At 46.4% G+C, this 25,704-nt stretch overlaps 1 protein-coding gene across 1 annotated transcript in view; it reads left to right on the forward strand.

Annotated features, from left to right (window-relative positions):
* The first annotated feature begins 10,022 nt into the window (after nt 1-10,022).
* Nucleotides 10,023-25,704, forward strand: part of tmem178bb (transmembrane protein 178Bb) — a 369,598-nt gene continuing 353,916 nt past the window's right edge. Inside the window, exon 1 of the mRNA XM_072552466.1 lies at nt 10,023-11,275. Coding sequence (XP_072408567.1) covers nt 10,897-11,275 — 379 coding nt within the window. The 5' untranslated portion in view covers nt 10,023-10,896. The remainder of the gene's footprint in view (nt 11,276-25,704) is intronic.

The raw sequence follows: 25,704 nt of genomic DNA on the forward strand, positions 1-25,704 counted from the left end.
ATGCGTTTATAGAGTCATACAGTCATAGAGATGTACAGCATAGATATGAATAGGAAGAGTTTGGAGGGACATGGGCCAAATGCTGGAAATGAGACTAGATTGGTTTAGGATGTCTGGTCAGCATGGGTGAGTTGGACCAAAGGATCAGTTTCCGTGCTGTACAACTCTATGACTCTTAGATGTTGTTGGGATGACTCTGTTGCTGATGAGTATATAGTAAATCTCATTCTAGGTGATACTACCTGGAGACCTCCATGACCTTGTATTTGAAGAAGCTATTCCTAATGTTACAGAAGGCCAGCAGATGCATAGCTTTTCCATTGAGCATGGGGTTCATCCTCAAGGGCTGCCATTGCGTTTGATGTCATAAACCAACAGCTAGATTTCATAGCTGGATGTCTCACTGGGTTGGACCTTCAACTGGTTAAGAAATCACCTTAGCAATAAAGCCAGCCGAGAAAGAGTTGCACATCTGAGGATGTAGATTAGATTAGATTAGATTACTTACAGTGTGGAAACAGGCCCTTCGGCCCAACAAGTCCACACCGCCCCGCCGAAGCGTACCCACCCATACCCCTACATCTACATCGACCCCTTACCTAACACTATGGGCAATTTAGCATGGCCAATTCACCTGACCTGCACATCTTTGGACTGTGGGAGGAAACCGGAGCACCCGGAGGAAACCCACGCAGACACGGGGAGAACGTGCAAACTCCACACAGTCAGTCGCCTGAGGCGGGAAATGAACCCGGGTCTCTGGCGCTGTGAGGCAGCAGTGCTAACCACTGTGCCACCGTGCCGCCCACTGCCACCGTGCCGCCCACATATATGTATAATGGGATTGGCCAAAAGAAAGTCTGATCCTTGACAAGCCCAATCTACAACACCAAACCTCTGGCCTTCACCACAGTGCTTCTCAATGGATTGAAAACAAAAGTAGACAGTAACCATAGTGAAGAACATTCAGCCTTTCAAGCAGACATATATATTCAGAAACATCACAGACTGGAGCCTTGAATATCACACGTTATCAGTGATTTCAAGTTGGCTTTCAATCACATCCATTGGTATTGTCTCTGGAACATCGCATGAGAAGCAGCACTTGGGAGGTGAAAACACCATTCTATTGTGAAAACACTATGCCTTGGGTGCTGGGCAAGTTGAAAACCTATAGACTTAACATCGACTTATAGAATCAGAGAGGTCCACAGCATAGAAAGTGACCCTTTTGTATTCTAATCCAATTTTTCAGCACTTGGTCAAATTGGCATTGAAAGTGCATATTTAAATACTTCTTCAATCTTATGAGGGTTTCTGTCTCTACCTTCCATACAGTCAGTGACTTCCAGACTCCCACCACTTTCTTGCTGAAGAAAAGATCTTTCTCATTTCACCTCTAACCTTCCTTGAATCTACACCCTTCTGGCCAATGATTCTTCCACCAAGGTGGAGTATTTCTTCCTGTTTACTCTATCTATGCTGCTCATAATTTTATACATTGCTATCATGTGCCCCCCAGTCTGCTCCAAGGAAAGCAACCCCAGTCTGTCCAATCTCTCCTCATAACTGGAACTCTCCAGCCCAGGCAACATCCTAGTAAATCTCTTCTGCACCCTCTCCTGTGCTATTACATCCCTCTTATGATGTAGATTCCAGTATTGCGCACTATACTTCAAATGCAGCCTAACCCTCACTGCTTTATACATTTCCAGCACCACCTCCCTGCTCTTAAACTCCATCTCTTGACTAATAAAGGCAAGTATCCCATTTACCTTCTTAAAAACTTATCCACCTGTCCTCTTACCTTAAGTAATAATTGGACATGGACACCATGTCCCTTTGATCCTCAGTGCTTCCCAGGGTGGTACTGTTCGTCATGTATTCCCTTGCCTTGTTTGTCCTGACCAAGTGCATCACCTCACACTTGTTCGGATTGAACCTCATTTGACACCGATCATCTGACATCACCAACATCTGACCAGCCTTCTGTATCATCTTGCAATTTACGGCCATCCTCCTCCCTATTTTTGTATCGTACACAAACTTATTGATCAACTCCTGCATTCAAGTCTAAATCAGCAAACAGCAAGGGTCCCAACAATGACCCCTGTGAGATCTCACTGGACAATCAGAAAAACACCCCCAACAATCACTTCCTGCTTTCTGCCACTCATCCAATTCTCTATCCAATTTGCCAAATTGCCTTGGATCCCATGTGCTCTTCCTTTGCTATCAGTTTCCCATGCAGAAGATTGATCGCCTTGCTGAAGTCCAAGTTGATAATGACAAATGCATTGCCTTCATTTACACACTTGGACACCTTTAGAAAATTCAATTAAGTTGATCAGACATGACCTCCCCTTAACAAAACTATACCAAAGGTATGCTTAGGTATGTGTGAGGTACAGTGGACAGACCAAGGGTAAATCAGTGAGGCTGTGATGATTCTATATAATGAACAAGACAAACAACATACCCAGGGAGTTTTTTTCATACTCAATAGATGCTCAATCCCAGCATGACTTCATACAAGCCGGAAGACCATTGAATCATTACCACTAGATTCCACATAAAATGCACAGATGTTACTGTTGTGCAAGTTTACACACCAATGGAGACATACCGACAGTGAGAGAAGTGAATTCTACCATTAATTGCACAGGAGTGTAATCAGGATTAATTGACACCCAGCCAAAAAAATCAGGAAAGAATCATTTTGACTTTATTACAACATCACCACATTACAACCTGAATCCATTATAACATTATGTTATTTCAAAACTGACTTCATCACAACATCAGGGAGGAGAAAGTGAGGACTGCAGATGCTGGAGATCAGAGTCGAAAGTGTGTGGTGTTGGAAGGACTGATAAAGGGCTCCTGCCCAAAACGTTGATTCTCCTGCTCCTTGGATGCTACATGACATGCTGTGCTTTTCCAGCACCGTACGCTCTCAACTTCATTCCAACATCACCTCATTATAACCTGATCTCATTACAATATCATCTCATTACAAACTGACCTTTTTACAACGTTCCCTCTTTGCAACCTGAACTCACTGCAAACCCAGACAAAGAAAACTGCATTCCAGAGGTGAGGTTAGAGACTACACTTGACATCAAGGCAACATTTTTCTGAACATGGCATCTGGGAGCCCTAGCAAACTGGATTCAATGGGAATCGGGGGAAAGCTCGAGGAAGATGGCTGTGTTTGTTGGAGGTCAATCATCTCAGCTCCAGGACATCCCTGTGGAGTTCCTAAATGTAGTGTCCTCAGCCCAACAATCTTCAGCTGCTTCATTAATGACCTTCCTTCCATCATAAGGTCTGAAGTGAGGATGTTCACGATGGGAATGGTGCACAATGTTCACCACTATCCATAGCTCCTCAGATACTGAAGCAGTCCATGTTCAAATGCAGTAAGATCTGGACAATAACCAGGCTTTGGCTGACAAGTGACAAGTAACGTGCATGCCATACAAATGGCAGGCTATCACCAGTAAGAAACAATTTAACCACCATCCCTTGACATCAACAGTGTTACCATCACTGAGTCTAGGAGAAAGTGAAGACTGCAGATGCTGGAGATCAGAGCTGAAAAATGTGTTGCTGGAAAAGTGCAGCAGGTCAGGCAGCATCAAAGGAACAGGAGAATCGACGTTTCGGGCATAAGCCCTTCTTCAGGAATGAGGAGGGTGTGCCAAGCAGGCTAAGATAAAAGGTAGGGAGAAGGGACTTTGGGGAGGGGTGTTGGGAATGCGATAGGTGGAAGGAGGTTAAGGTGAGGGTGATAGGCCGGAGAGGGGGTGGGGGCAGAGAGGTCGGGAAGAAGATTGCAGGTCAAGAAGGTGGTGCTGAGTCTGAGGGTTGGGACTGAGAAAAGGTGGGGGGGAGGGGAAATGAGGAAGCTGGAGAAATCCGCATTCATCCCCTGTGGCTGGAGGGTTCCTAGGTGGAAGATGAGTCGCTCTTCCTCCAGGAGTCGTGTTGCCATGGTCTGGCGATGGAGGAGGCCAAGGACCTGCATGTCCTTGGCGGAGTGGGAGGGGGAGTTAAAGTGTTCAGCCACAGGGCGGTTGGGTTGGTTGGTGTGGGTGTTCCCCTTAGAACTTATTTCTGCATACCTTGACACGGTCCTGTCCCCCTTAGTCCAAGAACTCCCCACCTACGTTCAGGACAACACTCACATCCTCCACCTCCTCCATGATTTTCGCTTCCCCGGCCCCCAACGCCTTATCTTCACCATGGCCATCCAGTCCCTGTACACCCCTATCCCCCATCACGAAGGACTCAAAGCCCTCCGCTTCTTCCTTTCCTACCGTACCAACCAGTACCCTTCCACTGACACTCTCCTTCGACTGACTGAACTGGTCCTCACTCTTAACAACTTCTCCTTCCAATCCTCCCACTTCCTCCAAACCAAAGGAGTAGCCATGGGCACCTGCATGGGCCCTAGCTATGCCTGCCTCTTCGTTGGATATGTGGAACAGTCCATCTTCCGCAGCTACACTGGCACCACCCCCCACCTTTCCCTCCGCTACATTGATGACTGTATCGGCGCTACCTCGTGTTCCCACGAGGAGGTTGAACAGTTCATCCACTTTACTAACACCTTCCACCCCGACCTCAAATTTACCTGGACCATCTCAGACTCCTCCCTCCCCTTCCTAGACCTTTCCATCTCTATCTCGGACGACCGACTCAACACGGACGTATACTATAAACCGACTGACTCCCACAGCTACCTAGATTACACCTCTTCCCACCCTGCCCCCTGTAAAAACGCCATCCCATATTCTCAATTCCTTCGCCTTCGCCGCTTCTACTCCCAGGAGGACCAATTCCAATACCGAACAACCCAGATGGCCTCCTTCTTCAAAGACCGTAATTTCCCCCCAGACGTGATCGACGATGCTCTCCACTGCATCTCCTCCACTTCCCGCTCCTCTGCCTTTGAACCCCACCCCTCCAATCGCCACCAGGACAGAACCCCACTAGTCCTCACCTACCACCCCACCAACCTCCAGATACATCGGATCATCCTTCGTCATTTCCGCCACCTCCAAACGGACCCCACCACCAAGGATATATTTCTCTCCACTCCCCTATCAGCTTTCCGGAAAGACCACTCCCTCCGCGACTCCCTTGTTAGATCCACACCCCCCACCAACCCAACCTCCACTCCCGGCACCTTCCCCTGCAACCGCAAAAAATGCAAAACTTGTGCCCACACCTCCCCCCTCACTTCCCTCGAAGGCCCCAAGGGATCCTTCAATATCCATCAGAAATTCACCTGCACCTCCACACACATCATTTACTGCATCCGCTGCACCCGATGTGGCCTCCTATACATTGGGGAGACAGGCCGCCTACTTGCGGAACGTTTCAGAGAACACCTCTGGGACACCCGCACCAACCAACCCAACCGCCCCGTGGCTGAACACTTTAACTCTCCCTCCCATTCCGCCAAGGACATGCAACTCCTTGGCCTCCTCCATCGCCAGACCATGGCAACACGACGCCTGGAGGAAGAGCCTAGATCTTCTGCCTAGGAACCCTCCAGCCACAGGGGATGAATGCAGATTTCTCCAGCTTCCTCATTTTCCCTCCCCCCACCTTTTCTCAGTCCCAACCCTCAGACTCAGCACCGCCCTCTTGACCTGCAATCTTCTTCCCGACCTCTCCGCCCCCACCCCCTCTCCGGCCTATCACCCTCACCTTAACCACCTTCCACCTGTCACATTCCCAATGCCCCTCCCCCAAGTCCCTCCTCCCTACCTTTTATCTTAGCCTGCTGGACACACTTTCCTCATTCCTGAAGAAGGGCATATGCCTGAAAGGTCGATTCTCCTTCTCCTTTGATGCTGCCTGACCTGCTGCGCTTTTCCAGCAACATATTTTTCAGCCCAGCACTGAATGTACCAGTATCAATATCCTGCGGGCTACCATTGGCCAGAAACTCAATATAATCAACATATAAATGGAATGGCTGCAAGAGAAGGTCAGAGGCTAGGAATACTACGGCAAGTAACACACCTCCTGACTCCCTGAAGCCTTTCCACCATGCACAAGGCAGACGTCAGGAGTGTGATGGAATACTCCTACTTGCCTGGATGGGTGCAGCTCCAAGAACACTCAAGAAGCTTGACACCACCCAGGCGAATCTCCTTGAATCACATCCAACACCATCAATATTCACTCTCTTCCCCATGGATACACATGACACCAGTGTGTGTCACCCACAAGATGTCCTGCTACAATCCATCAAACACCTTCCAAACCCATGAACACTACCATCTGGAAGGACAAGGGCAGCAGATGCATAGGAACACCATCACTTACAAGGTGGCTGAGCTGCTACCAGGGTTTGTTAGTTGACACTTTATTTTCTTGAGCCGTTCATGCTGGGTAGTGTGTGTAACTTATACATGACATGCAAAGGATGCCAGGGCACTACTCTGAGGAACAGCTTGCATATTCTCCTGGTTAATATTTAAATTGAATCAAGTTAATAAAGTTGGATTACATGCTCATTTATCTTAGTGTTGCTCAGGGGATCTTGCTGTGTGCAAGTTGGCTACTGCATTTTCCAACACAAGAATAGTGACCATACATCCATGAGTAATTGCTTTGTAGTGGCCCAGAGTTTAAAGGCACAAGAGAGACATTATAGGTGAGTTGTTTCTTTCTGTGGGGACGATTGTGGAGAAAAGAATACACAAAACCAACAAAATCAGGACAAGAGAAGACCATTCGGCCCGTTGAGCCTGCACCACCATTCAGTATGATCATGGCTTATCTCCTGCTTTTAATCCACTTGCCTGTTCCCCTAACCTTCATCCCTCCTGTGCCCCTTGATTCTTCACCCAGAGTGTGGTGAACCTGTGCAATTCTCTGCCACAGAAAATGGCTGTGGCCAAAACACCGAACGTTTCCAAGAAGGATGGAAACATCATGGTTTCCAATACGGTTCTTAAGGCTGAAGGGATCAAAGGGATGGGGAAATAGTGGGAACAGGGGACTGAGCTGGATGATCAACCATGCTCATATTGAACGGAAGAGGAGGCTTGAAGGGCTGAATGGCCTACATCTGTTCCTATTTTCTATGTTTTTATGCTTGCTTTAGAGACCAAAAATCTGTCTATCTTCACTAATGGGGCATCTATAACCCTCTGGCTTAAAAAAAAACAAAGATTCACAACTCTTTCAGCTCAGATATTTCCTTTCATCTCAGCCCTAAATGATTTGTTCCTAATCCTGAGCCTGTGTCCCCTTGTTCTAGATTCCCTACCCAGTTCAGACCCTGATAAGCCCCATTTAGAATTTTGAGTGCTTTCATGAAATTCCTGGTAGGACATGTTGGGGAAGGTCACTTCTCAGCTGACTCCTCTCCCTGTCCTTTTGTCTCTAACTTTCTGACCTTTTCTCAAGCTTCGTTAGTTGTTACTCATGGATTCAGGAGGCCTGTCTGAAGGATTTCAGAGGTTCTTTTGTTATCCTCTTTACAAACTTCCTTTTTACCCTTCTCATTCTAACTCAGAAGCATTTTCCCTTCATGCCTGAGTTCATGATCCAGTTCTTGGAAAGATATTATTAAACTGGAGAGGGCTCAGAAGAGATTTACCAATATGTGCCGGAAATGGAAGGTTTGAGTTACAAAGAAAGGCTGGATGGCCTGGAGTTTTATGTCACTGGAGCCTAGGAGGTTGAGGGGCAACCTTATAGAAGTTAATAAAATAATGACGGGTGTAAATAGAGTTAATGGCAATTTTCTTTTCCTTGGGAGGGGGGTTTCAAGACTAAGCAGCACATTTTTAAGGTGAGAGGAGAGAGATTTAAAAAAGACATGAAGAGGACAGATTTTTTTTACACAGAGGGTGGTTTGTGTGTGGCATGAATTTCCCTGAGGAAGTGGTGGATGTGGGTACAATTACAATGTTTAAACGACATTTGGATAGGTACATGAATCGGAAAGGTTTGGAGGGATATGGGCCAGGAGCAGGCAGATAGGAATAGTTTAGTTTGGGATTATGTTTGGCCTGGACTGGTTGGACTGAAGGGTCTGTTTCCCTAACTCTATGATACATGGTGTAAATGCGCTGTTCCCAGAAAATGTGTCAGCTGGTTAGGGTTATACCTTTACATGATGGTTTTCTGCCTAGCCCTCCAAAACCCCCAACACATTTCACTATATGAACCCTGGCATTTTCCAACACAAGAATAGTGACCACGCATCCATAAGTAATTGCTTTGTAGTGGCCCAGAGTTTAAAGGCACAAGAGAGACATTATAGGTGAGTTGTTTCTTTCTGTGGGGACGATTGTGGAGAAAAGAATACACAAAACCAACAAAATCAGGGCAAGAGAAGACCATTCGGCCCGTCGAGCCTGCACCACCATTCATTATGATCATGGCTTATCTCCTGCTTTTAATCCACTTGCCTAACCCAGATAGCTCTGCCCAGCTCTAAGTACGGAGTTGACACCCAGTGGCTAACCTTGTGATTGGTGCAAACCATTATAACAAGTGGACAACCGCAGATTGCAATGGTTCACGGACTCGCAGTCCAACTGCTTGTTCTGTGGTGCTGTGGAGTCCGTGGACCAGGTATATATGGGGTGTGAGCATTTGCACTCCCTTTTTGATTTTCTTAAAAAACCTTCTATGTTTTTGTTTGCACTTCAGTCCCATGCTCCTGATTTTTGGGCACCCGGTGCGGAGGGGGGAGGGTAGGACAGAGGGCCTCCTCGTGGGCCTGCTCCTGGGCCTGGCCAAACTGGCCATAAACAGGTCCAGGCAGTAGGCCATGAATGGGGTCATTATGACCGATTGCCTGCCCCTCTTCTGCGGCTACGTCCGAACCCGGGTGTCCCTGGAGAAGGAGCACATGGTGTCAACCATCGTCCTTGAGCTGTTCAGGGAGAAGTGGGCACAGCGGGGAGTGGAGTGTTTTATTTCCCTCTCCCTGCTCTTTTGATTTAATCCCTGCCCTCCCCTTCACTGTTAATCACGCAGCATTGCCCTTTGAGAAGGGCATTGCTTGTCACTGGCCATTCGGGTGTTTCCTTTCTTCCTGCTGGTGGAAACTGAATAAAGATTTCTGCACTCTGTTCTTCACTGTGTCCTGCACCTGCACACACATGACATGGGTGCTGGGGAAAATAAGCTTTACCGCAGTTAGGCGGCAGTGTACGGGTTTTTGAAAGAAATGGACGAGTTGGACCGAAGGGTCTGTTTCCGTGCTGTACATCTCTATGACTTTATAAGAAGAAAAAATATATTTATAACCAGAAGGTTAGTATCTCAGGAGAAAAAAGTACAAGTTGATTTAATCTTGGACACGACCACAGTTAAGACTTTGACTAGTCTTTGATTGCCTACTGTAACGTGGTTTGCCGGCAAGTTTTGTTTAATAATACACTTGCCCTGATTTATGACGTTAAAGGCGCTCTACTAATGCAGGTGGTTGTTGAATCTACGTCTGGAAACAGGAACACTGCACTTGTAGTGATCGTCTTCACAACTCCAGGTCCAAGAGCCGAGTCAGGATTTGTCCCGGTTCAGAACCTAAAGTGTGTAATTCTCTGCCTTAAAGATGCCGGTCTGTTATTATCCCCTGCTGCCCCTACACCCTTCAGGAGTCTGCCGTCCAACCTTAAAGGGGATGACACTTTTCTGTCTCCCATACAATATAACTGAAAGGGAAGTAATAAACAGACAGCAAAAAAATTGACAACGGTATTTGAAAATGCAGAATTAATTTCAAATCATCCCAATAAGTAGATTACTTCGGCAGTTTAAACTGACAAGGTTATTAATCTAATGATGTTCAAGATTTAAATAATCATTGCTTGAACAGATTTGAAACATTCTCACCCCACTCCCTCCTCCGCTTGCAGTACAGTGCTGCTTTAATTCAAAGATTAAGGCTCTGAATTAATATCTACTGACCGAAATTGATCCGCCCGGCGTGAGCTTTAAGAGCCGCAATATTAAACACAGGGCTTGTTCAAACCCCTTCTCAGTGTACCAACGAGGCGTAGCTTTCACAGCATTTGGTCATTCGAAAGGTTATAGCTGTGCCTCCCCTTCAGTGTCACAGTGGTGGGTAAGATCCAGCAGTTGCAAACCCACGTTCGGGGACGGGGCAATGGATGGGAGAGCTCCTGTTCAAAGCTGCAAGATGAGACGCCCTCGCTTTAAGGAGCTGGATAAATAAAACATGATCCTGCCTTGAGTTCAATGACATCAGGGTTTTCTCCCTCTCTCTCTCTCTGCCTGATTTTTCTTGTGTTTATTTCCTGGGAGATTTTGAAGCCTGGCTTTTGTTTTTCGTTGCACGATTGCTGCCTTTCTGCCAGGCTCTTGTCTGTGGCTGCAGTTCATTTTTTTTTTGGAGGGTGTGTTTGAGCTATCTGCTTTTCAACCCCAAAAGAAAAGGCATTAGCCCAGTGCTTTGTTGCATCTGTGTGTGTGTGTGTGTGTGTGTGTGTGGATGCGCCTTGTTTCCTCTCTGTGCTGGTGTGGGGAGAAGCAGGTTGGAGAGATCAAGGGGTGGAAAGCGAGGACTTCAAGCTTGGTCGCTGGGCAGAACCCGGGAGAGCTGCACGGCTGCACACGGATGCCTGGAGAGAGTGGAGTGCCCAGCCCTTTGATGTGAGCCCACAGCCCGTGTGCCATCAGCGCCATTGGAAGGGAGGGAGGTGGGCATTCTGAGTGGAGCGATGCCACACTGCAGAGGTTGGTGCTAACAGCCCGGATAGCTCTCTCTCTCTCTCTCTCTCGCTCTGCTTTTCCCCGCCGCTTGGTGTGTTCCCCCCCCCCCCACCCCCCACCTCTCCCTCTCTCTGCTGTGTCTCACCAGCTGGGATGCTGAAGGAGTGACCGGGGGAGATGGCAGCTGGCCGGCTCCTGCTGTACGCCGGCCTCTCCCTGGCCCTGTGCGCCCTGGCCATGCTGGCGGTGGCCATCTGCTCCGACCACTGGTACCAGACCGACGCCAGGAGGCACCGGGAGCGCTGCAAGAACTACGCCAGCCGCACCAACCACCCGGGCTTCATCTACACCTCCAACAACCTGCCCCTCCGCGCCAGCCGCCGCCAGCTCGACCGCTGGGAGGAGAAGCTGCTCAAGGCCAGGAACCGGCGCCAGTTGTTCGCCCTGAGCGCCGCCGATGAGTGCAGCCGCATGTACAACTCCACCAACACCGGTCTCTGGATGAAGTGTCACCGGCTGGGATTTGACGAGGATATCGCGGAACTGATCGCCAAAGGTAATGGGGACGCGGGGGTGGGGAAAGGGGAGGGGGGAGTCAGCTGGGACAGGGCTGGATGGGGGTGGGGGGGGTAACTGAGTGTGTTTGAGGAACAAGTGTAGACCGTTCGGCCCCTTGAGCCCGTACTAGCATTCAGTTACATCATCTGTTGCTCAACCTGGAGGGGGTTAGGGGAATCAGCTGGGCAAGGGGTGGGGGGAGGGAACTGAGTGTGTTTGAGGAACAAGTATAGACCGTTCGGCCCTTTGAGCCCGTACTAGCATTCAGTAACATCATCTGTTGTCCAAGCACGTCTTGGTTCTACAGCCCTCAGCCTGTCCAACTCTGTTTTGGAATGACCAATTCTTTTATTTTTTTTTAAGGGGGGGAGCTAAAACAGATTCAGATTTCCACCACACTCTCCGTGTGCGGTAGGTTTATTTGGTGACAGCTCCCTCCCTGTAGAACAGACTGGCTTTAGTTGTATGCTTCTGCCTCCCCCCACCCCCCCGTTGCTCTCAGCTGCCCAGGAAATCCTTTGTCTCACAGTAACCTGGCAGGTTTCTGAATTAACCTCCATGCTTCATGAGATCGCCCCGAGTCTGTGTGCAACCTGCTCCCAGAATTTAACCCTCTCCGTTCCCAGTGTATAAATGGAACGAGATCTTGCAGACAGTTTGAAGTTCCACACTTTCCCTTGCTTTGGACAAGGAGAGCTGGATTAGCGGAACTTGGATGATTTTGCAGGGGGGTGAAGGGGGTTAACAGGGTGAAGAAAGGACATTTTGAGGACAGTTGGAGACACTCCTTTGTGAATTTGAGCTCATAAAGCTTTGGCATAGAGTCAGACAGCACGGAAACAGACCCTTCCGTCCAACTAGCCTTTGCAAGAGTCCGAGTTCCTGCAGCCAAGCTCGTGTTCACCTTCGAGCTGTCCTGAGAGCAATCCGACGCTGTAAGGACCGCTCCACTTCCTCCTTCGCTCCTGACTAACCCAACGTTCCCCTACCCTATCTCATAACCACTTGCTCCCACTGGGCTACTGTTCAACAGCTTCTGCCCACCTTTATTTGGGGTGCATTGGTAGGTAATTGGGTGGGAGAAAGTGAGGACTGCAGATGCTGGAGTACCAGAGTTGAAAAATGTGGTGCTGGAAAAACACAGGCAGCATCCGAGGAGCAGGAGAATCGACGTTTCGGGCATAAGCCCTTCTTCAGGAATGATTGGGTGGGAGTGATCCACAGCAGTCTGTGAGTTCTACCACCCGATGCCCATCTTTCGGACAGTAATTGATCAGGAGCGGACCTCATTCCACCTCCCCTCCCCCTCTCTTTCTCTGCTGGCCCGGTTGAGACCCCCTATCCCAGCGTCCGCAAATGGAGATTAATGGCCGACAAACCAGCAATGGTTTGCAAATTCTCTGAAATAATAAATCAGATATGTTCAGTGAATGTTACAGGTTATAAGAGGGACTCTACAAATCATACATTACTTTTTAACCCATTTTATTCTCCACTTGATCAGAACCAACTGTGAAAGGAAATTCAGTTTTGCACCAGAAAGATTAAAGTCATTGCATTTAAGTCCAAATGGAATGGGATTGGGAGATGGGGGGCAGTTGACCGGCACTTCTTATAATTGGTCATGCAAGCCTCACACTGAGGGGCACACTCATGGATTGGAAGAGTAGGAGGGAAGGTGAGTGGGCATAAGGTGTGCCAACTATAGGTTTCTACTGTTAAGAGGAAGAACAGGGTGAAAATATGGAAGGCTTCATGGTTGGGGGCCACATCAGAAAGAAATGAGTGGGGGGGGGGGGCGGTGTGAGCTGATGGTGTAACGAGATTCAAAATATGTTATAATTCACAGTTTTGAAATAGTGAGATGGATTCCGGGGTGAGTATGATCTTCAGTCTGTTCCATCATGAGCTGGTTATTGGTGGGTGTCTGTGTTTGTACCAATTTGTAACTGAGACTGGTTTACACTTACGTGGGTGGAAGTCACAGCTCAGGTTTTTTTTTAAGAGGTTCCAGCCTGATACAATTAACTCAGGACTTAGACTCTGCAGTGAGACATTCCCCAGTAACAGTGTGATAGCATGAGAAGCAGAAAGTAGTTAGTAGCAGGACGGCTGGACCCATCAAATTAAAAGCAACAGTTAGGTTCATTGGATTATCCATGCCAGTTAATGATGGTGGGTTAGCTTTACCCAGACTGTGACAGTTAGTGGCGTGGATTGGCAGTGTGAGTCAGCCAATCCACTGTCACTGATGGGCACTGAAAATCCACTGTCACAACCTCACACCAATGATACAGTGTGACTGCCTGACCCTGATGGACACCGATAATCCACTGTCACTGCCTGACCCTGATATTCCACTGTCTCCAATGAACACGAATAATCCATTGTCACCGCCTGACTCTGATGATCCACTATCATCGATGTACACTGTCACAGCCTGACCCTGATGGTCCACTATCATCGATGTACACTGTCACCGCCTGACCCTGATGGTTCACTTTCATCGATGTACACTGTCACCATCTGACTCTGATGGTCCACTATCATCGATGTACACTGTCACCGCCTGACCCTGATGGTTCACTATCATCGATGTACATTGTCACCGCCTGACCCTGATGGTCCACTATCATTGATGTACACTGTCACCATCTGACTCTGATGGTACACTATCATCAATGTACACTGTCATCGCCTGACCCTGATGGTTCATTATCATCGATGTACACTGTCACCATCTGACTCTGATGGTCCACTATCATCGATGTACACTGTCACCGCCTGACCCTGATGGTCCACTATCATCGATGTACACTGTCACCGCCTGACCCTGATGGTCCACTTTCATCGATGTACATTGTCACCGCCTGACCCTGATGGTCCACTATCATCAATGTACACTGTCACCGCCTGACCCTGATGGTCCACTATCATCGATATACACTGTCACCGCCTGACCCTGATGGTCCACTATCATCGATGTACACTGTCACCGCCTGACCCTGATGGTCCACTATCATCGATATACACTGTCACCGCCTGACCCTGATGGTTCACTTTCATCGATGTACACTGTCATCGCCTGACCCTGATGGTCCACTATCATCGATGTACACTGTCACCGCCTGACCCTGATGGTCCACTATCATCGATGTACACTGTCACCGCCTGACCCTGATGGTCCACTATCATCGATGTACACTGTCACAGCCTGACTCTGATGGTCCACTATCATCGATATACACTGTCACCGCCTGACCCTGATGGTCCACTATCATCGATGTACACTGTCACCGCCTGACCCTGATGGTCCACTATCATCGATGTACACTGTCACAGCCTGACTCTGATGGTCCACTATCATCGATATACATTGTCACCGCCTGACCCTGATGGTCCACTATCATCGATGTACATTGTCACCGCCTGACCCTGATGGTACACTTTCATCGATGTACACTGTCACCGCCTGACCCTGATGGTCCACTATCATCGATGTACACTGTCACCGCCTGACCCTGATGGTTCATTATCATCGATGTACACTGTCACCGCCTGACCCTGATGGTCCACTATCATCGATGTACACTGTCACAGCCTGACTCTGATGGTCCACTATCATCGATATACATTGTCACCGCCTGACCCTGATGGTCCACTATCATCGATGTACACTGTCACCGCCTGACCCTGATGGTCCACTATCATCGATGTACACTGTCACAGCCTGACTCTGATGGTCCACTATCATCGATATACATTGTCACCGCCTGACCCTGATGGTCCACTATCATCGATGTACACTGTCACCGCCTGACCCTGATGGTCCACTATCATCGATGTACACTGTCACCGCCTGACCCTGATGGTTCATTATCATCGATGTACATTGTCACCGCCTGACCCTGATGGTCCACTATCATCGATGTACATTGCCATCGCCTGACCCTGATGGTTCATTATCATCGATGTACACTGTCACCGCCTGACCCTGATGGTCCACTATCATCGATGTACACTGTCACAGCCTGACTCTGATGGTCCACTATCATCGATATACACTGTCACCGCCTGACCCTGATGGTCCACTATCATCGATGTACACTGTCACCGCCTGACCCTGATGGTCCACTATCATCGATGTACACTGTCACAGCCTGACTCTGATGGTCCACTATCATCGATATACATTGTCACCGCCTGACCCTGATGGTCCACTATCATCGATGTACACTGTCACAGCCTGACTCTGATGGTTCATTATCATCGATGTACACTGTCACAGCCTGACTCTGATGATCCACTATCATCGATATACACTGTCACAGCCTGACCCTGATGGTTCATTATCATCGATGTACACTGTCACCGCCTGACCCTGATGGTCCACTATCATCGATGTACACTGTCACAGCCTGACTCTGATGGTCCACTATCATCGATATACATTGTCACCGCCTGACCCTGATGGTCCACTATCATCGATGTACACTGTCACCGCCTGACCCTGATGGTCCACTATCATCGATGTACACTGTCACCGCCTGACCCTGATGGTTCATTATCATCGATGTACACTGTCACCGCCTGACCCTGATGGTCCACTATCATCGATGTACATTGTCACCGCCTGACCCTGATGGTTCATTATCATCGATATACATTGTCACCGCCTGACCCTGATGGTTCATTATCATCGATGTACACTGTCACCGCCTGACCCTGATGATTCATTATCATCAATGTACACTGTCACCGCCTGACCCTGATGATTCATTATCATCAATGTACACTGTCACCGCCTGACCCTGATGGTTCATTATCATCAATGTACACTGTCACCGCCTGACCCTGATGGTTCATTATCATCAATGTACACTGTCACCGCCTGACCCTGATGGTTCATTATCATTGATGTACACTGTCACCGCCTGACCCTGATGGTCCACTATCATTGATGTACACTGTCACCGCCTGACCCTGATGGTCCACTATCATCGATGTACACTGTCATCGCCTGACCCTGATGGTCCACTATCATTGATGTACACTGTCACCGCCTGACCCTGATGGTCCACTATCATCGATGTACACTGTCACCGCCTGACCCTGATGGTTCATTATCATCAATGTACACTGTCACAGCCTGACTCTGATGGTCCACTATCATCGATATACACTGTCACCGCCTGACCCTGATGGTCCACTATCATCGATGTACACTGTCACCGCCTGACCCTGATGGTTCATTATCATCGATGTACACTGTCACCGCCTGACCCTGATGGTACACTATCATCGATGTACACTGTCACCGCCTGACCCTGATGGTCCACTATCATCGATGTACACTGTCACCGCCTGACCCTGATGGTCCACTATCATCGATGTACACTGTCACCGCCTGACCCTGATGGTGCACTATCATCGATGTACACTGTCACCGCCTGACCCTGATGGTACACTATCATCGATGTACACTGTCACCGCCTGACCCTGATGATCCACTATCATCGATGTACACTGTCACCGCCTGACCCTGATGGTCCCCTATCATCGATGTACACTGTCACCGCCTGACCCTGATGGTCCCCTAGCATCGATGTACACTGTCACCGCCTGACCCTGATGGTCCACTATCATTGATGTACACTGTCACCGCCTGACCCTGATGGTCCACTATCATCGATGTACACTGTCACCGCCTGACCCTGATGGTTCATTATCATCGATGTACACTGTCACCGCCTGACCCTGATGGTTCATTATCATCGATATACACTGTCACCGCCTGACCCTGATGGTCCACTATCATCGATATACACTGTCACCGCCTGACCCTGATGGTCCACTATCATTGATGTACACTGTCACCGCCTGACCCTGATGGTTCACTATCATCGATATACACTGTCACCGCCTGACCCTGATGGTCCACTATCATCGATGTACACTGTCACCGCCTGACCCTGATGGTCCACTATCATCGATGTACATTGTCACCGCCTGACCCTGATGATCCACTATCATCGATATACACTGTCACAGCCTGACCCTGATGGTTCATTATCATCGATATACATTGTCACCGCCTGACCCTGATGGTCCACTATCATCGATATACACTGTCATCGCCTGACCCTGATGGTCCACTATCATCGATATACACTGTCACAGCCTGACCCTGATGGTTCATTATCATCGATATACACTGTCACCGCCTGACCCTGATGGTCCACTATCATCGATGTACACTGTCATCGCCTGACCCTGATGGTCCACTGTCTCTGTCTGACCCTGATGGTCCACTGTCTCTGTCTGACCCCAATGATCCACTGTCGCTGCTGGATCCTGGCAATCCAATGTCACCGATAGATACTGATAATTCACGGTCATCAACTTATACTGCTAACCCATAGATTATCAGTGTCAGACAGTGACAATGGATTATCAGTGTCTAGCACTGACAGTGACTTGGCAGTGTCAGTTAATCTGGCAGCATTAACTAGTATTTAGTTAAGAAGTGATGATGCTGGACTTGTGCAATAAACTACTGACTGTTTAAAGGTGTCCCCGATTAGTGACATGAGATTTGTTGTCAAAGGCAGTGATATTTTGTTAGCAGTGTTTATTTAACTTAGACAGACAAAGTGTTTGAGGCAACGTCATTTTGTGCTATTGGATTAGTAATATTAGTTGACAATGACAGCCAACGTTTGACTGGTATCACTATCAGTGACATGAGATGAATGTTATTGATTTAGTTATGTCAGACCATTTGTACTAGTTTGTGGCATTTGATAGCCCTTATTAGTGACATTAGTCAACAACAATTTTTGGTATCAATAGATTGCTAGAACCAGCTAGTTATATTAGACTAGCAGCATCAGCCATAGTTAATGATATTAGACTGATAGTATTGGTTGGTCATGTTGATTGTAATGATGTTGGACCACCAGCACCAGATGGTGGTGTTTGGTAGTTAGCACTGGCATAAGTACAGCTTGAGGCAGTACCAATGTGAGAGTGTATGTTTACACACTGGTTAGTGTCAACCTCAGACTACTAGTTAAGGGCATTAGAGTGAACGTGTTTGTTTGCTGCATTAGCATCCACAAATACATAACAAGATGATGCCTGTGGGCACTACAAGACTGGAACAACTAGTTAGTGACATAAGCCTGCTAGCAAATACTGTTGGTGCTAAAATGGTTGCACTAGTCAGTCATGTATTGGTTAGTGATGTTAAACTGTTAGCAATGATTAGTAAGCTTCAACCCCTGGTAGAGGTAATTGATTTTAGACTGTCAAGACCGGAAAATTTATACTTTCAGTGATCAAAGGCTGCCAAATTATCCACAATGTATTGGGAAATTATCTTCTTAACTCAGGGGAATATATCCCATTTACTCCAGTGTTCATTAAGGCTGTATTTGGCATGTTCAGAGAGGATGCTTTTGATTGTCCATGGGCGCCTGGTGAAAAGATGTTTTAGGTTCATGTTTGCAAAATTGGTTAGTGTCTGCACTCACAGGGACTTGGAACTGTCAGCATTTCAAGTGGTTGTATGGTCATAGAAGATACTTGGCCTGATGCAGACCATAGGCAAAACAGCACTCAGAATACTTCCTGCCATTTCGGAAGATCTGCAGTACCGCAGTTCCAGGAGGAGGAACAGTCAAACCTCTGGGGGTTTGCTGACTCTGGATAAGCTGAGCTGAGATGGAACCATCACTGAGAAGACACCCCATGAGCTGGATGACCTGGAAAGAAGCCTGGATTTGGTAACTGCTTGGCCCAGCAGCAGAGGATGAGACGACAAGAGGATACCGTCAAACAAGCCTGAATGCAAGCTGTTTCCTCTTTGTCAGTCCAGTCAAAATTGTAGACTTGGCTTCTCAGCAAAATCACTCTCTTATTCAGGATTGGAAAAACAAACTTTGTCTACATTCTTTGATGGGAAGTGGGTGTCACTGGCATGAATTGCCCATCCTGAATTTCCCTTGAGTCAAGTGGTTTCCTCAGCCCTTTCAGAGGGCAGTTAAGAGTCAACCACATTAACCTCTGTCTGCAGTCATGTGGGGCCATACCAGTAAAATGTCCTTATCTAAAGCTCATGAATGAATCAAATGGGTTTTAAAGTTGGTTTCATGCCCATTATGACCACTCAGTTGTATCAAAATATCAACAAAGTCAAAACAAAGGAATGAAACTGGATGGACCATCTGGCATTGACACAGGCACCGGAAAAGACAATGGCAGAAACAGCCTAGTTGAACCCTGCAAATTCCTTCTCACTAATGTCTGGGGGCTAGTCCCAAAATTCGGAGAGGTATCCCACAGACTAGTTAAACAGCAGCCTGTCAAAGTCATACTTATAGAATCATACCTTACAGAAAATGTCCCAGACACCACCATCACCATCCTGAATACATCCTGTCGCACCTGTGGGATAGACCCAGCAGAATTGGCAGCATAATGGGATACAGTTAGGACGGAATTGCCCTGGGAGTACTCAACATTTTCTCGGAACCCACGAAGCAGATCAAATATGCAAGTAAACCTCGCCCTGATTGCCACATGTAGCCATCCCTCGGCTAATGAATCAGTACTCCTTCATATTGAACAATGCTTCAAGGAAGCACTGAAGGTGGCAAGGGCACAGAATGTCCTCTGGCTGGGGGATTTCAATAGCTAACACCAAGACTGGCTCAGCAGCAGTACTACTGATCGAGCTGGTTGGGTCCATTCCTAGACTGGATCTACAGCAAGTGATGAGGGAACCAACAAGAAGGAAGAACATACTTGACCTCATCCTTAGCAATCTGCTGACCGCAAATGCATCTCTCCATGACAGTATCAGTAAGAGTGATCACCACACAGTCCTTGCAGAGATGAAGTCCTACCTTCACATTGAGAATAACCTCCAACATGTTGTACAATCACCATGCTAAATGGGACAGATCTAGCAATTCAATACTGGACATCCATAACATGATGTGGGCCATCAACAGCAGCAGAACTGTACTCCAGCACAATCTGTATCTTCATGGCCCAGTATATTCCCCAGTCAACCAGTCTACTGGTTCAATGGAGAGTGCAGGAGGGCATGCCGGGAGCAGCACCTCACACACACCTGAAGATGAGATGGCAACCTGGTGAAACTACCAAATAGGGCTTCACCATCTCAACCTTCTCTTGATATTCCCCGCATTGCAGTCTTTAGCCCCATTCACTCCACGTGATATCAAGAACCAGTTCAAGTCACTGAATGCTGCAAAACCTGTGGACCCTGACAACATTCTGACAAAAGTACTGAAGACTTGTCCTCCAGAACTAACAACTGCCCTAGCTAAGCTGTTCCAGTTCAGCTGTAGCTCTGACATCTACCTGACAACGTGGACAATTGCCCAGATATGTCCTTTACACAAAGCAGGACAAATCCAACTCAACCATCCCATCAGTCTCCTCTTGATTATCAGTAAAGTGATGGAAGATGTCACCAACTGTCAAGCAGAACATTTTCGGCAACAACCTGCTCAGTGACATCCAGTTTGGGTTGTGCCAGGGCCACTCAGCGTCTGATGTCATTTCAGTCTTCAGTCAAACATGGACAAAGGAGCTGAATTCCAGAGGTGAGGTGAGAGTGTCAGCTCTCAACATCAAGGTTGCATTTGACCAAGTGTGGCATCAAGGGGCCCTGGCAAACCTGGAATCAATAGGTATCAAGTGTCAAACTTTCCAATGATTGGAGTCACACTTGGTTTGGAGGAAGATGATTGTGGTTGTTGGAGGTCTGTCATCTCAGCTTCAGGTCATCTCAGCTTCAGGACATCTCGACTGGAGTTCCTCAGGGTAGTGTCCTAGGCCTAACCATCTTCAGCTGCTTCATTAATAACCTTCCCTTCATTGTAAGGTCAGAGTGGGGATGTTCGCCAATGATTGTGCAATGTTCAGCACTATTTGTGACTCCTCAGATACTGAAGCACTCCATGTCTGAATACAGAAGAAATTCCAGTCTCCACCCCCACCTTTTTGGCAGGAAGTTGAAGAAGTCCTGTCTGACAGTTTTCCCTTTGTCTCTTTCGCCTGTTCTTCCTTGCCCTTGAACTTTTCCCGAAATTCCCTTTTTTTTGTTGCACTTGCCTCTCTCCCCTCTAATGTCAACAGCATAAAACCCATCACATTCCTCCCATTCCAAAGAAAAGTCATACTGGACTTGAAATGTTGACTCTCTTTCTCTGTCTGCAGACTTGCTGACCTTCTCCAGCATTTTCCAGTTTTATTTCTGGCCTGATTCCTTATTCAGTATCCAAATTCTCCTTCCTTTCAGTGTAGTCTGGGAAAAAGTGTGGTGCTACAGCACTGCACTTAGTGCTGGCTGAGATGACAACAATTGCCGAGTTGAATCTGTATGTCACACTTCCCAGCTAGGAAAAGCCACTGAGTAAGCCGGCTCATGTTTTAGGATGTTTTAACATCAGAACTCTGAAGTTCATGTTTATTCACCAGTGCTAATGGTGACCCTTTCTGTCTGGAAAATAGAACAATAATTCTTTGGATGGTATGGGGACTGGCCATTAGGAACACAATCAGTTTGCATAGAGAAGTTATACTAACACATTTCAAACAATGGCAACGTTTGATTCTCTCTCGTTTAATTGGTTAACTGCTAGCTATAGGTAACATTCTGAGCCTAAAAGTTCATTGTGAGTTCCCCATTTCAGTAAGTGCTATTGTTGTTGCAGCTTTAAAAGGGCTCTGAAACAATGGAAGGATTTATGAGCCAGTCCATCCATCTGACTGGCCCAGACACTGACTGCTTGTCCCATAGCAATAATCAGCTTAATATTAGTTGTCGAAGCTTGGGGAATGGGGATTATTCCAATACATGGGAATGTTTTATAGCTGTAGCCAAAGCTGTAGTCCCCTCTTGCTGGCAATGTGTCCCTCAATGCTTGAGTGTCTTCTCACTAAAAGTGGTCATTCTACCACTTAACCAGAGGCTGGCTGAATGAAGCTAGTTGGCCAAGCTTACTGAAGATCAGTATTTGACCATAGGAACTTGTTGAATTAACTAACCAAAAAAAAACCCATTTGACATCAAAAGGAATCTCTTGATTGTAAAGTGCATTGCAGTCACCTGAGAATGCATTGACATCTCCTTTAAGTGCTGTTCTTCCAGTTGCTAAGTGTTTTTAGGAATTTCCTTTTAAAAAATGTTTTGATAGGCTAGTTAAACCATTACAATGAGAACACTAATGGTTAGGACACACTGAGTACAATATTTCTCACTCTAAGCTAATTCTCCCACTCTCGCTCTCTTTCTCGCTCTCATTGTGCTTATTTAGCCACTGCTTCAGAGTTTATGCATGATCATGTGACCAAGCTCCTTGCTTAATGCCAAATAATAGAGCATCTGAAAAAGTGAAGGGTAAAAAGAGGTTTGAACTCAGGGGGTGAGATCCAGCCCATTCACACCGACAGCCTTTTTATAAAAAGAGAGATTTCAAAGCAGAGGCTTCGAATAGTCTACCAGAGACACTAGAGTAAACAACTTATGAGACCTTGGGATTTTTTAAAAGTTGGAACAATAGAAGCAGCCTGAATGGGTGTGGTCAAGCTCTCACAGAGCCAGGACATTTAGTTTAGTTTTTAGTTTTCTGATAGCAGTAATTGTTGCTGGGATCTCAGCAGGGTTGGAATCTCTTCAAGCTGCTGCAATCTCTCAGAATTTTTTCCTCAATGTTTTTTTCCCCCTCCTGGACTGCTAGAGTTGCATGTGAGACAATTTGTTTTTTGAATTTGCCTTTTACCAAGGGTGTTTTTATGGGATGTTGCTATATTGGAACAGCTGTAGTAGATTCAATAATTGTTACTGAATCTACTCTTCTGTCAGGTTTTCCAGTTGAGGTAAGTTATTACGATCCCTTCGTTTGTTGTATTTTAACTATAGCGTACGAATAAAGTATGTTTTGTATAATGTTGAGTTATTTGACCAATTGCATTGCATCTGGAATGCAACACCTTACATTTATCATTGAAATAAGAAAAAGTTAGGGTCTAGACTATCTTCTGGATATTTTTGAGGAGATTTGGCCTTGTACATAATACCTACCATGAATACAATTACAGCAGTACATGATCACAGTGCTGTAGAAATGACTGTTCCCAGTGCATCATCGATCACTGATATTACTGTAATTCAGTGAATCAATGATGGTTACCTTCCACCCTTCCATTTTTCTCCATGCAATCCTGTTCTCTCTCACAAAAACGTAAAAAATACAATTAATTGGAGCTAGAATAGGCTAATTAGCTCCTCCACCCCACACACCATCAAAGAAGGTCAGGGCTGATCTCATCTCAGCCTCAGTTTCACCTTTCTCACCTGTCCATTACCGTTGTGTATCTTACCAGTCAATAATCTGTCCAGAGTAAACAAAAACCGACATTGCTGGAGAATTTCAGCAGGTTCCACAGCATCTGACCCGCATTTATCTGTTTCTGTCTTAAAATACAAGTCCCAAAACGTTATGTAATACACTGCTCATTATAAAATATAGAGGGCATTGTTACGCATTGACTGAGAATGAGTGAGAATGAGAAAAAGCTCTGACGTAGCCGCTTGTTTTAAGTCAGTGCTGCAATCTTATTTCAGCACCACAGACAGCTCCAAAACGGACCTGTCGACTTCACAATCGAGTGGGCGGGTACCTACTGATTTTCAAAGAAGCATCTGATCACAAGCTACAACCCATTGTAACTCACTCCACCACCCGTCTTCTTTACTGAATCTGCACATTATTGATTCCGCCACACCAAGACCATCACAATAACTGTGCACCTCCTCTCCCCACAAAAATAAATTACAAAAAACTCTCAACAAAGAACCAGGAAGAAGAATACAGAGTAATATTGGAATACTCTTGAGGCAGATGCAGTGCAGATTAGGAACAGAACAAAAGTCATTCTAGACTGTACTGTCAAAGACTCTCAGTCAAGTACAACTATTGGTTATATCCAATGTAAAACTCCATCTCCACTCTCCCATCAAATGCTGTCAGCTCAGTCCATTGCTACCTGCTACATTCTGAGCAAGAGTATGGTTCTGCTCCTGAGTAACATACTTTCTTGTATATTGTGTCAGGAGTAAATGAGGGAGGAGTTTAATCTAATTAGCAACTTAACACCACTCCTACACCTCCCCTACACAACATGCAAAACCCCATCCCTCAACCACATTGAGTTAAAGGTGCAATGCTAAGGCTGAGAGGGACAAAATTGACTTTCTGCTGATGTTGTGGTGATGCGTCAGTTAAGTTGCTGCTTTGGAATTATTACAAGTTATTCATCAGTGTTGTTATTCATTAATTTTATGCTGTATGTATAGGTTTGTTTAAAATGCCCTCTGATTCTATTGTTGTGACTGTGTTGGTGTGGTGGAATCAATATTGTGTAGATTCAATATAGAAGCCGGGTGGTGGAGTGAGTTACAATGGGTTGTAGCTTGTCATCGGATGCTTCTTTGAAAATCAGTGAGTGTCCACCCACTCGATTGTGAAGGAGACACGTCCGTTTTGGAGCTGTCTATTGTGCTGAAATGAGATTGCAGCACTGACTGAAAGGATGTGCTGCTCATAAAGAGCAACGTGGTAGTGGAGCTGTCCCTGGTGCTGAAATGTTGTCGTGTTCTATTGAGTATTTTCCCTTACATCATTCATTACTGTGGTGAAGCTGACCCAAGCATGAATTCCATTTAATATGGCGTAGACGCCTTACTACTAATAGCTAGAATATTAAGTAAGTCACAATCAACAGTATTTATTAATATCCATATGTAACCTGGTAAAGCTTAAAATCTGAAGTTACATTGTCCCTGACACCAAAAAAATCTTAATGGCGGAATTCCAGCAAGTAATTAATTGTGATTAATTAATTTTGACTCTTCTCTGCCCTTAAACAAATGCTGCATGCACTTTAGGCAGAATTGCAAGTTCAAAGATCAGTAAATAACACAACCACAGTGTCTTAATTTGCACTGTTTGAATTGTCGAGAACATTCTTTCCTCAGAATCAGCTCCTCTGCTGTGCAATAGAAACATATTGGGTAATTTTAGCTTTCAGCAATGGTGTGAAGTTGCTGATGTTAAAGTAATCACCCATTATATACTAAATAATGATGTCATTTGAAGAGAAAATTAGGTGGCGTCTATAATCAATTTGATAGCACAAATTTGACACCATTACTCAAAATTAAAACTACCGCATTAAACTAAAGTGGCTTTTTGTTGTTTATATTTATGCTTAAGAGCATAGATATTGAGTGACACTCATTTCCTGATGGGCTATGTGAGGGGATTAAATTTATGTCACAACTTGTGTGAAACTAAAGCAATAGGAAATATTTCTTCTTTAAGATTC

Source organism: Chiloscyllium punctatum, chromosome 32, assembly GCF_047496795.1.
Source record: "Chiloscyllium punctatum isolate Juve2018m chromosome 32, sChiPun1.3, whole genome shotgun sequence".
Taxonomy (NCBI): domain Eukaryota; kingdom Metazoa; phylum Chordata; class Chondrichthyes; order Orectolobiformes; family Hemiscylliidae; genus Chiloscyllium; species Chiloscyllium punctatum.